Here is a 12,889-nt window from a genome sequence, read left to right on the forward strand (position 1 = left end):
AGCCTAGCAGATTGGTACAAAGTGATGAGTTTTTACTCATAGCAACTCTCTATAAGCATCTTAAGTCATACGATTTCATGCTGTATCAGTGAAATCACAGATCCATGAATTATTAAAATTATTAAAATGCTGTAAATAGCTGATCTTATCACAAAAAAAATGTGTGTCAATGTGAAACAGCTTTTTGCAACATACCAAGCTAGCTCTTTCTTGTTCACGGCTGAAATTAGAGAGTCCATTCTCAGTAGTTAAAACCTATCTCTAGTTAGGTGTAGTAGGTTAAGTTTTATTTTTCTATCTCGCCCTGAATCTACTGATAGCTGAAATTTCTCCATTAAAGATTCATTACTTTGGACTAATCTTTGTCAGATTAAAAATTGCAAATGCTCTAGTAAATATTAAGTAAAATATTAAATCTTTAACTTCTTAGGGTAAGCAGGTTTCTTGGGGATAAGATATAGCCCTAGCATCATGACAACACTAGGCAAATGGTTTAGGAAAAGGACATGGCTGAATTATCCAGTAGATGTAGAAGACATCTCTAAATATATAACTGACTATTCCTGCCATTCCATCTCAGCCACTTGCATCTCTTAACTTGGTCTCCAGCCTCTTATGAAAAAAGAAAAGCACCATTCCATCATAACAGTCTCCCATTGCTGAAGTGAAGAAGAAAGAATTCTTCCATCAAGTTGCCAGCCTGTATCATGCCTTGGGGGAAGGAGACTAGATTATTCCTTCTATTCCCAGTTCTTGCTCCCTCACCTGAAGTGCCCAAGGCTCTGAAAGGACTCCACTCTGAGGTCATAACTCTATTGACCTTGAAAATCTTTCTGAAAAATTGCCCTAATGATTAACAAATTACCCTCTGGTTATACTCTTACCCACCCAAGTGATTCTGAACCCCATAGGTCATCATTCAAACCCTATTCTCCATCTTCCTCTGCCTAATTGCTTATTCTCATTCGCTTCAATCCTTACTATGTCCTTTCCTAAAATTACCCCCCCCATCCCACTGTGCCCTCTGGAATGTCTATTTTATAGGCAACAACTTTGCTTTCATCTTAAATCTTCTGGCTCTCACTGAGACTTGACTCCCTCCTGATGACACAGCCTCCCTGACCATCCTTTCCAGAACTGGCTGTATTTATTTTTACCCATCCTTCCCCAACTCACTGATCAAAGTGAAGGAATTGGGAAATTCTTTGCTCCTCCTTACTGCTTCCAAGTTCTTCCTCTACTACCATCATTGAGTATCCTCCTTTGAGGTTCCAGTGAGGTTTGCTCAATCCATATCAACCACCCTGGTAAAATTCAGGTAGCTATTGTTTACAGGTCCTCCAGGACATTTCCCTCCTTTCTTAAAGAGTTCAGTATCTGACTCACAATCTTTCTCTTCTTCCTACCTCCTGCCATCATATTAGGGGATAGATAGATAGATAGATAGATAGATAGATAGATAGATAGATAGATAGATAGATAGATAGATACTCCCTCAAATTTCCCCAAATTCCCACTTCCTCACATTACTCATTTCCAGTGACCTACTCCTCTATTCCTTATCAGTCATACACAAAGATAGTCATCCCTTGATCTTACCATCACCAACAAATGTACCGTTTCCACGCCTATGAACTCTGAAATTCCCTTATCTGATCACAATTTATTGGAATTCTCATTCTCTCTCTCTCCCTCTCTCTTTCTATCTCTCTCTCCCTCCCACTTTCCTTTTCAATACCTAATTTGACCACCATCTCTACCCCCAAAACAAAGCAAGAAAATGAGAATAGTCTAATGGATCCTAGAATCATATGTGCACAGCTAAAAGCAACCTCAGAGCCCCACGTTCTCTTTTTACCCTTTTATGAACTAAATACATGATTTTAGTGTAGAAACCTGTGACATTGATTTTAGATGCTTGGCAATGATTTTTTTTTTACTTCCTCATTTTCAGCCCTGTTCTCAGTAGGCAAGCTTGCAGGCAGGTGAGTTCTGTATTTATTTTCAAGTCAGTCTGTGGGGAAAATGAATGTAATGACTGAAAATCACTAAGTTTCCAAAGTACTTATATTCTAGTTCAGTGCTTCCCAATCTAAATTGTGCAGCAGACCAGTAAAATATTTAAATTCTTTACCATGAACCACTGTGCCCTCTGTAGCCTCAGCATGGTGGCTTTCCCAGTTCAATGAGAATAGCTTTTTATATATCACATTACTCCCAATTTCTGTGGAAGAATACGTTCATCTCTTTAGCACACATAGTTTGTGATGTGTTCAGTTTGGACACCTTCATTCTTGAGGCTGGGAAACCTAGCCCCTAGTCCTTGTGATTATCTGTTTTTTAGTCATTTTAGTCCCCCATTTGGGGTTTTCTTGGTAAAGATACCGGAGTGGTTTGCCATTTCCTTCTCCGGCTCATTTTATAGATGAAGAAACTGAGGTAAAAAGGGCTTAGTGACTTGCCCAGGGTCACACAACTAGTAAATTTCTAAGGCTGATTTAAATTCATGAAGATGAGCCTTCTTGATTCCAGGCCCAGGACTGTAGCCATTGAGCCACCTAGCTGTGCTAGTCCCTGTGGTACATTTGTATAAGTTTACATCTTAACTCTTCATTTGATTTTTATTTTGAATGTATGATAGTTAATGTAAAATGTATGATTTGTCAGCATTGGTACAGACTGGTTACATGTGCTTTTTTCTTTTTTTAATTAGTCATATTGATGCCTTCTCTTTTTATAACACAGACATTTTCTTCATAGTTTCCCCTACCCCCGTGGAACTCTCATTGGAAAAATCTAAAAGAATGAGTAAGCAAAACTAACGCAGCTGTGACTACACCTGACAAAATATGTGACATTTGGCGACCATGGCCTCCTACTTCTCTGTTATTTATGTATATTTATATCTTTTACATTATTATTTAATCCTCGATGCAGATGTTTTCCTCATTGATGCTGACATTTTTTCAATGTTTAGAATCATGCTGGGACTCTTTTTGATGGTTCTCCAACCTCTTTGTTTAACATTTCCTCTTTTCTTTTGTTTTTCAGTCTAATCTTGACCAATGCAAGCAAATTGATCCTGGGGATGAAGTGATCCAAGTTAATGATCAGACTGTGGTAAGTAGATTTGAGTTTTATACACTGTCCACTGTGGAAGGAATTGCTTATGTATAGAACAGGGGAAATATAGACTCTAGACCTGAAAGGACCCTACACAGCATCTAGTCCAATCCACCCATTTTACACATGAGGAGACTGAGGCTCAAAGTGACTTGCCTAAGGTCATTAAAGTAGCAAGTAGAAGAGCTGGGCTTTATAATCCACTTTGTCCAATTTCCAAATTTTCTACTTGTTCCAGAATACTAGAGAATAGGAGGCTACCCATTGAATAGGTTTATGTACTTACCATACTGTTCAGGATTCAGGAGTGCTAAGACTCTTCTGGTTTGAAGGAGCTTAGGATGCTAAGACAAGATCAGAGGCAAGCTCTTAGCCTGGATCATGAAGTCAAAGACCACAGTTAGCCAAGCAGAAAAAGTCATCTGTCAGGACTGTTCTAAGATGCCAGTTTGAATCATAGCTGGAACAGAGATGAGGCCAGTTAACCCAGACTGGTAATAAGCCAGACTCAGAAACCAGGCATAAAAACAGGCACAGGGACAGTCTGACTTGCTGGTGAACTCTTTAGGCATTTTACTCCATAATCAGGAAAATATTGTTTAATTGAAAACAATCATATGTATGCCAGTGGCCAATATTTGGTACACCAGGTTGAGAGAGCAGGGCAGCAAGAGTTTAGCAAACTAAAGCAAATGACTTTGGATTTCAACATTCCAATTCATGCATCCTTTTTTTCTCCAAAAAGCTGCTTATTTGTAAAGCCATACAAATACTTCATCATTCATTCAACAAATGTCGATTAAGCAAAAAATACTTATTAAGTAACAAATACATATTAATACTTACCTTGAGCTAGTCATGGTGCTAAGGCATGGTAGAAAGCCTTTGGCTTCCTTATCCATTTCTATAGTGTTCCACCTCATCAATCCTTTGTTCCCACCTTCATGACACATCTCACTCCCAGAATACTGCTACAAGTCCTCTGGATGGAAGGCAAGAGAGAACTGTCAGGTTCTCTCCCATTCCCTTGACATTTGGGGAAATTCTCTTAATCTTCACAAGAGCATAGCAGGGTCAATTAAAATGATCCTTCTGCCTTCTGCTGCATCAAAGGACTCCATTCAGCTTGTTTCCACAGCTTATATTTACTCGCTTTTCAATCTGGGATTGCTTCTCACAGTTAGGAATGGCATAGTGAGTGACTTGCTAAGGATTCTTCAGAACCCATAAGAACAACATAAAACAAGATAAATTTACAACTTCTAGGAGAATATCTAATGTTTCAGAGACATGAGCCACATATTTTCACAATCTTCCATTTTGCCTTTCCTGTTTTTGTTTCTTTTAAAACTGTTCAGCCAAATCAATAAAACAGCCTGGTTCACTAAAGTTCAGAAACTCATTAATTCTACTTTCAAATAAGATGCCATAAGTGGGAAAAGATCATTTTAAGGACAAAGTCTCTAAGGAGTTCATTCCATTCCATCAGGCCAGCCTTTATCTAAGACTAACAATAAAAATACCAATAAGTTCATTGCCACAGCATTGATAAAATATGATATAAAGCGCAATTCTCAGATGATATTATCCATATGGGATATCACAGGATATCAAGATGAAATAAATTATTTAAGACATAGACCAAAACTGTGTGTTCCTTTCACTGAAAATCTGGATACCTCACATAAAACAGCTAGCTTTAAAGAAAAAAAAAAACAAGTGTATCTGTCTAGCCATGAGCAGTCTTAAAAGCCCAGGGAATTAAGTGATGGGGAAGGAAACTGGTTATGATGAACAAGTAATTCAAAAGGCAAAAGATCAGTCATTTTTCCAAACATGCATAAAGGTTCACAGCTAGGGAGCGTTCTCAGGGAAGGAAACTCTTCCAATGTGTATGGCGGTGAAGTTGCCACACTAAGCCACTGTAACCCAGTGCTGCTCTCTACCATGGAATAATGCATGCCAGGGAACCAAGTCCTGATGCCTTGGATACAATTCTTTGGCTTAGCAGGACTTATGTACTGAGGATAACTACTGAGGAAGTACAGGGTAGGTATTTAAGGGGCAGGTTGTTTTTCCCTTGCCCTAGAGAAAGAAGATCTCCAAGAAAGGCTAAATTATTAAGAGATGCTGATGCCTATAATTCAGTGTGGAGATGCAGGTTGAGGGACACAAGACAACTATTGCTGCTTCTTTTGTCTCCTCTCCCACAATCAAAAGTATGTTCCCCCCAAAAGTAGCCTGGAAAACAACTCCCTTTTTACCCCATGGCGTGGCAAGGCTTCTATTTCTTCTTATTGTTTCTTTGAATTGTCCCATTACTAGTCTTTATGTCTCTGAAAGTGTTCTGTTTGTTGGTGACTTTTAATACACTGATTTTTCAATTCAATAGAGAAAAAAGAAAGCCCCTGCCTTCCTAGTGATGGAAAAGAGCTTGCAGTCACACAACAATGTTGCCACCAATTTCAGGCGTTGCATCTCAAGTGTGTTTGGATTTGGCCTGAACCACACTCTTAGAGACCTCTCCTGTCTGTGTGTTGGACGCCTGGATACAAACATCCTTGCCATTACTCGTTGTTTCCCTTCCAACACAGGGCTGTATGATCGATTAATGGGTCTTCCTTTCTCACTGTAAATTTGCCTTTGTAAGTTCACTAAATTTAATTTTTGTTCTACTCTTGAAAGGAAGGAAACAGAATTTATTATTCACCTATTATGTTCCAGAAACTGTGTTTAAGTGCTTTACAAACATTATCTCATTTGATCCCCACAACATCTCTGGGGTATATGTACTATTTCCCCCATTTTACAGATGAGGAAGCTGAGACAGAGAGAAGTTAAGTGATTTGGCCAGAGTTACACAGCAGTTCTGAGGCCAAATTTGAACTCAAGTCTTTCTGATTCCACTCCCAGTGTTTTGTCCACTATGCCTCTTAGCAGCCTGGAAACTATCTAGTCAAATAGGGAAATATTTTTGCATCACTGCACATTTATAACCTATATCAAATTGCTTGCTTTCTCAGTGAAGCAGGGAGGCCATGAAGGGAGGGAAGAATTTGGAATTCAAAATATTTTTAAAAGTTACAGAATTTTTATATGTGATTGGAAAAAAATTCAATATTTGAAAAAATAAAAAAGGAACAAGCCTGAAAAAAACCAATCTAGTCAGTTAGTCAATAAACCTTTATTAAGGGTTTATTATGTGCCAGTCACTATACTAAGCACTCAGGATACACATGAAATAAAAAAGAAGCCCTGCTCTCAGGGGGGACAACGAGACCAGTCCATGGGCTAGAATTGAGCTTATTTTGTTTTACAAAGGCCGACTGATAGTTTTCAAGATATGCTTCTTGATGGGCAAAAATGAATCGATTCCACTTTCTAATTGATCCTATATACCGTAGCAAGATTAGTTTTCCTAAAATACTATATTAAAATTAAATATCCTTCTCATGCTTAAAAAAACCTCATTAGATCCATGTTGCTTACGGAATAAAATCCACATTCTGAAGCCTGTATTCAAGGCCACCTGTATCTTTCAGCATTTCACCATTACAAGCCTCTGCTATTGCTGGGCCTTATTTGCTGTCACTGGGACATGTTAAGAAAATCCCAAGTTCCCTAGCCTTTGCTCATGCAGGTTCCCTTGCTATAGGATGCCATTCTATTTCTTTTCTGCTCATCTAAATCTTACTCTGTTTTCCTCATCATCATCCACAACATCTTTGTAGGCTCAAAGGTATCAGGGTATAGTTGAAAGAGACTTTGGAGTCCAAGAACCTAGGTTCAAATCCCAACTCCGCCACTTTTGACCTGCATGACCTGGGGCAGATTACTTCCTTTCTCATCTGAAAAATGAAGGGATTAAACTAGAGAACCTCGGAGGTCTTTTCCAGTTCTAGATCTCTAATTCTTCCTAGTATCCCACTTTGTGCCCTATCTCCTCTGTAGCTAGAACATGGGACCTTTTGGATCACTTGAGCACAGTAAGTTCCTTCAAATTCCTCTAGTACTTACTGTCTAGAATCTAGACACAATCTAGGATCATTCTTTTGTTGCTTACCATCCACTCTCTTTTGTTTCTCTATTGGGGATATCTTTCCTATGTCCTTACCTGGTTTCTAATCTTATTGTCAGGCCTGATGCCTTATGCATCTCTGTATGCGCCAGAGTGCATAGGAAAGTGCCTTGCTTAGTAAATGCTTGTCACTTGACTTATCAGTGTCAGATTTTTATAAAGAACTGAAGGAATATAAAGCAAGGGATAAAAGGAGTTAGAAGATAATAGGATCACAGGACTTTTCCTTTCATTTACCAAGTGCATGACTTTAGGCTAGTCAGGTAATCAATTCCCTGTTCCCTATTACCTCATCACTTCAGTGGGGAAAATGTGTACGTACACATGTCCATCTGTCTATCTACACGCACACATATAGACATCTATCTATCTTTTAGTGTTGTGAGGATAAGATGAAATAGATAATGGATGTGAAAGTGCTCTAAAAATGCAAAGGGTTTTATGCTTCATATGTAAAGTATTATTGTGGAAAATAGAAAATTTCTTTGGTTGAAATAATCTTTGCTATTCAAAGCACTTGATCCATGGTAGGGAGGAATTGTAGCTGTGGGTATATGGTGCCATAAAATTGTAGTCATTCTTTTCTATCCTTTTAACTCACCCAACTTTTCACAAAATAGCTATATTGTCATAGAATTACATGAGCCTGAAATGCAAAGCTTCAATTCAAGATATTGCCTTACCCGTTGTGGAGAATAGCCACATGAATATTCTAAAGCTTCCATATTGAATTCTATTTTAAAAAATTTTCCATTAAAATCTAACTAGTGGTTACCTTTACTGAAAGCTAAGAAACAAAAACTCTAGGGGAGAGAGAAATTGTTTCTCTGTCAAGGCAAGTAATATTGTAAAGGTAGAATTTGTAGTCTGGTAATTTCCCTACTGTGTAGATAGCATATCAGATCCTGTTTTCCATTCCTTTCAATTGAATGAGTTCGAATGTTAATCTGTGCACCTTCCTAGCAGACAATAATAAATATAGCAACCAATTCCAATGAAAGGGATTGAAATGTTTTAGTGAAATCATATGTAGAAGGAACCTTGGGTATAGCATATTAAATAGATAAATATTTGAAGACCATTTGTAATACCATGCTTGCCACAGACAACTATGATTCTCCCTGAACATCCCATTTTATAACATCCCCAAATTAGCTATATTGCGGAATTAAAGATAAATGTTTTATGAAATCTCCATATTGCTTTGGGAATCAAACTCCTTCTGAATTAGCTGATTATCGATGCTATACCCACCAAAATTAGAAAAAAGATGATTGGGCCATTTGGCTCATGGTTCCGGCCTAAGGTGCTTCTTCAGGAAGCACAGAACAAAAGATCAAATGTTTAGGATTGTTTGGGGACACAGGCTAATCTTTACATTTGAAAAATGAGGCCTTAATGGAATATGCATTCTCATGCACGTCTGAAAAATTGTGTCCTTTATTTTGGATGGTGGGTTATGATTTTCTTCAGATGACTTAGAAGTGCTTGCTAAACCTTAAGACATAGTGAGTCCTCTTCCTTAGTCCAGCCAAAATGGTCCACTTCCTTTAAGTGATCATCCCTCCTCATCTCTGCCAACCATATAGTCATCTTCATAGATGTCCTTTCACTCCCACATAATCGTCCAATATTCTTCTGTCTTATGGCTGGCTAAGGTTCACTCTGACAGTGAGGGGAGGGGGGCGGAGATGTAGGGAATAATAGTAATTATAATAGCATTTATATAGCACCTGTTATGTTCCAGGCACTGTACTAAATACTTTTTATCAATATTATCTCATTTTAAAACTAAGCTGAGCTGAGAGTCAGAAGCTTGGCTCTGCTATCCATGTATTCTGGAATACTAAACAAGTAACTTGTTCTTTCTGGGCCTCCATTGCCACATCTGTATAATGGCAAATTGGAATTTATAAAACCCCTTCTAGCTCTCACAGTCTCCAACAGCAATAACAATAATTAACAATAGCAAGTATTTAGAGAGGCTTTTAAGGTTTCCAAAGCACTTCACCCAAGCCAGGGAGGCAGATGGCATTATCATCCCCATTTTACAGATGGGAAATGGAAAGCAGACAGAGGTTAAGTGACTCACTCAGAGTCACACAATCAGTAAGTGCTTGAGGTCAGATTTGAACTGAGGTCTTGCTGACTCCAGGCCCAGCACGCTATGTACTATGCTGCTACCTAACTGCCTCTCTAATTGTATAAGCCCTAGATTTTATTACATATTCATGACTAGTTTTTCATCTTAAGTTTATCAATTAATATTTCCCCCCTCCCCTTCCTCTCAGTGCCCTGTGCTGAATTTCATTCAATTTGTTTCTGAAATAATTCTCAATTACCAGGCTACTTTGATTAGTATCCCTCTTCCAAGGTGCTGCCTACCCCTCTTGGGCCATTTGCATATTTAATGAGCTTATTATTCTATCATGTAGGTCATTGATGAAAATGTTAATAATCTTAGGTTCAGGAAAAGGCCATCTTTTATTATATTAATGAATTGATAACTTTCTTAGCCCACTAGACTCTAGGTAATACAGGGATAGTTAAGCTAGATTACCGTGAACTTATTTTTTTAACATTGTGATAACCGTATTTCAATATACCTGATTTCCTTTGCAATCCTATATATTTTATGCATTTAAAACCATTCTGAGAAAGGATCTGTAGATTTCTCCAGACTGTACAAGGGGCCCATGACATAAAAAAGATTAAGAACCCCTTATCTAGTGGTATACCCATCTTAAATTGTGTTATCTACACTATATTTTCTGAATTTATTGATGGATATGTCATAAAGAACAGAATCAAACTATGAAAAATAAGATACTCGGCATCTGTCACTTCAGTCTTCCAAACAGTACTTTTGTAGGAAGTTAAGCAAATGGGCCCTTGAAATGCTTGTTAAATACCTAACTGTGTGGGGCGGCCAGGTAGCACAGCGAGTAAGAGCACCGGCTCCAGTGTTGAGAAGACCTGGAGATCGAATCCCGGGCTCAGACACTTAGCACCCACCCAGAAACACCTGGCCGTGTAACCTTGAGCAAGTTACTTAACCCCAATTGCTTTAAAAAAAAATACCTAACTGTGTTCTTTGCTAGGTATTGTAGCTTATACAGAGAAATGCAAGACATGGGCTTTATTCTCAAGCAGCTTATATTGTTTGGAATATAAGACAACAATATGTGAATGAGTATACATTTCTGCCTTGCCTTGTTATGTGTCAAAGGGATAGTATAGGCAATAAATACTCCAGGAGTTTTAGAAGGAAATGGTCACTCTAGACTTGGACTGTTCAGGACATAGACTTCAAGGAAGAGATGGGATTTCAGATGGATTGAATTCAGATGGCCTGAATTCAGATAGACAAAGATGAAGAGGGAGTGCATCCCAGGCAGGGAAAATGGAAGGAGTAAATGTATGTAGGTGAGAATTTACAAGGTACAATTTACAAGGAGAATTAGAGGAATCTAATTGGAAAGATTTGAATGAGGTAAAGAGTGTATTACCTGAAGCACAGGAACATCTTCTAGTAGGCAAATCCCAAAACCATTGAACAATGTGGCAACATTTTCTTTTCTACCCAGTCTCTTTCTCTGTGCTTTTTGAAAGTCGTTTCATTTACGACTTGTGTGTTCTTATACATATTCGCTATTGCTTTATGCTACGCCTTGATATCTCCCATACAAATGTTCTACTCATTTTTGCTTCTTGTCATGATTTAGTTAATATCTCCCATGATTTTTACACATAGGTTTGGTTTTATGCCCTTAATATTGTTTCTTTAGCACCATCTTCTCTTCACCAATTTTCCCATATACCTTCTTCCCATGGAATGTTTTGAGTGAGTTAGTTTGTCAAAATGTGCTTTCTCAAGAATTTTTTCCTACATGAAATTTTTCTTGGAATTAACTTAAATCTTCGTTGCTACAATTTACTCTCATTTCCCCACAATCTTCTCTCGGTGAAGATGGAGAAGTGCTGGTTGCAAGCATTCTTTGACATCACTTTATTTACTGACAGAATCTTGAGCCACACCCTTCTCTTCAGCTTTTTTTTAAAGATCTAACTTCCAAGACAATTTTGTTTCTATGGATCTCAGGCTGTCCAAAGTTTCCTCTGCTTTTGCTTCTTCCTTTTCCTCTTCTTCCTCACTTGTAACACAAATATTGATTGAACAAATATTCTTCATGTAGTATTGTGGTTGCTTGGCCATTACATTTGCTTCTTAAATATTTTACATATTACAAAAGTGGGGAGATATCATGGCATAGTGGATAGAAGGCTGGTTTTCCTCTCAGGAAGTTCAAAGTTCAGACTTAACTCTGATATATGCTAATTGTATGTAAAATGTGTATATGGCAATATATATATATGTATATATATATATGTAACATACATATAGGCAAGTCACTTAATTTCTCAGTGCACCAGGTAAAGTTTAATATTGTAAATTATGGAGGAATTACCAGTCTGTATCGCTAAAGGGAACTTCCATAACTAGATCTCTCCTCACTGTTCAAATCACAGGTCCAGAGCGGAAAAAAAAAAAGAAAGAAAGAAAAATAAGGCAACACTTTTACATATTCAAAATTCTGGTGAAATGCTGTGTTCTGTTTTTAGACCAAAGTCATCATTATCTAAGTTAGATACTCTCTCTTTTATACTAAAGTACAAACTCTATAACTCTCATTCAAGGGTTAACTCTTACAGAATGCGTGTTAGCTTTTTAATGTTGCAATACTTTCTTGAAACTACTTTGGCTCAAAGTGTTGGGCTTTCATTTTTTCTGTATGCTTTACTGAGGCCAATTAGCAGCTCATCAGCTTCCCTTGTCTGGGAATCTGGCCACAATAATTGTGGTAGCTGCACAACGTTTTGAAAAGTTAACCAAGAAGACACCTGTGATTTAGGCCTTAATTTCTGTTGTTTTGCCAGTATTCTGAATTCTGAAAAACCTTTAAGAATAGTACTTGACAACAATCACAAACATAATGGGGCATGAAATAATTCTTGCCCTTCACTGCTGTTCTAAAACCTTGAAACTCAAAGAGATTTTGTTGTCGCTTAAAGGTTGTTTTCTTATACTCTGAGCAGCGATTCCATTGTTAACATTATTCACTGAAACCGAAACCACAGTTGGTGAAATTACTGACTAGTTACTGCTAAAGGGGAAGCCTAATCAATGTAGGAGGAGAAAAGCCTTCCTCACTTAATCTCTCTCAAGAATGAGAAAGTGTTGTTCATTGGCTCTCTGATTACCGATTTCAAATAAAGCATGAAATAGAAAAACATGCTCACCACAAACGTTGCCACTGCCTTGGAGGAAATCTGGAGAAAAGTTCTGATGGAAGGGAAATTCCTTCTATATGCTAAGGTCCTCCAGGTGTTCTTATTTGCAGGTGAAATGATGCTTATTACATCAAGTCTAGCAACACAGAAGGGCCTCCTCAATAAGACCCATAACCCCTCAAAAATTTGGTCTAGCTACCCATGCAAGAAAAAACAGGCAGATAAAAAAGTCCTGATGTCTAACTCTGGGTTATAACATGCAGTTAGATGGACAACCCATAGCGTGCCTTTTTTTACTGACATGTATGTCATTCACTGTTTTTTAATGAACCTAAATGTTATCCTGAAAGATAGGCCCATTTTTTTTAAAAGAGTATTCTTCTAAGTACGGAAATC

At 37.8% G+C, this 12,889-nt stretch overlaps 1 protein-coding gene across 1 annotated transcript in view; it reads left to right on the forward strand.

Moving 5' to 3' along the window:
- The window catches only part of LOC138145738 (connector enhancer of kinase suppressor of ras 2-like), a 558,854-nt gene that overhangs the window by 326,312 nt on the left and 219,653 nt on the right, over positions 1-12,889 (forward strand). The window contains exon 7 of the mRNA XM_069067369.1: positions 3,052-3,120. Coding sequence (XP_068923470.1) covers positions 3,052-3,120 — 69 coding nt within the window. The remainder of the gene's footprint in view (positions 1-3,051; positions 3,121-12,889) is intronic.

The sequence above is a fragment of the Petaurus breviceps genome, unplaced genomic scaffold (genome assembly GCF_028583685.1).
Source record: "Petaurus breviceps papuanus isolate PSGF00001 unplaced genomic scaffold, PetGlider_PUasm1.0 90747, whole genome shotgun sequence".
NCBI classification, from domain to species: Eukaryota; Metazoa; Chordata; class Mammalia; order Diprotodontia; family Petauridae; genus Petaurus; species Petaurus breviceps.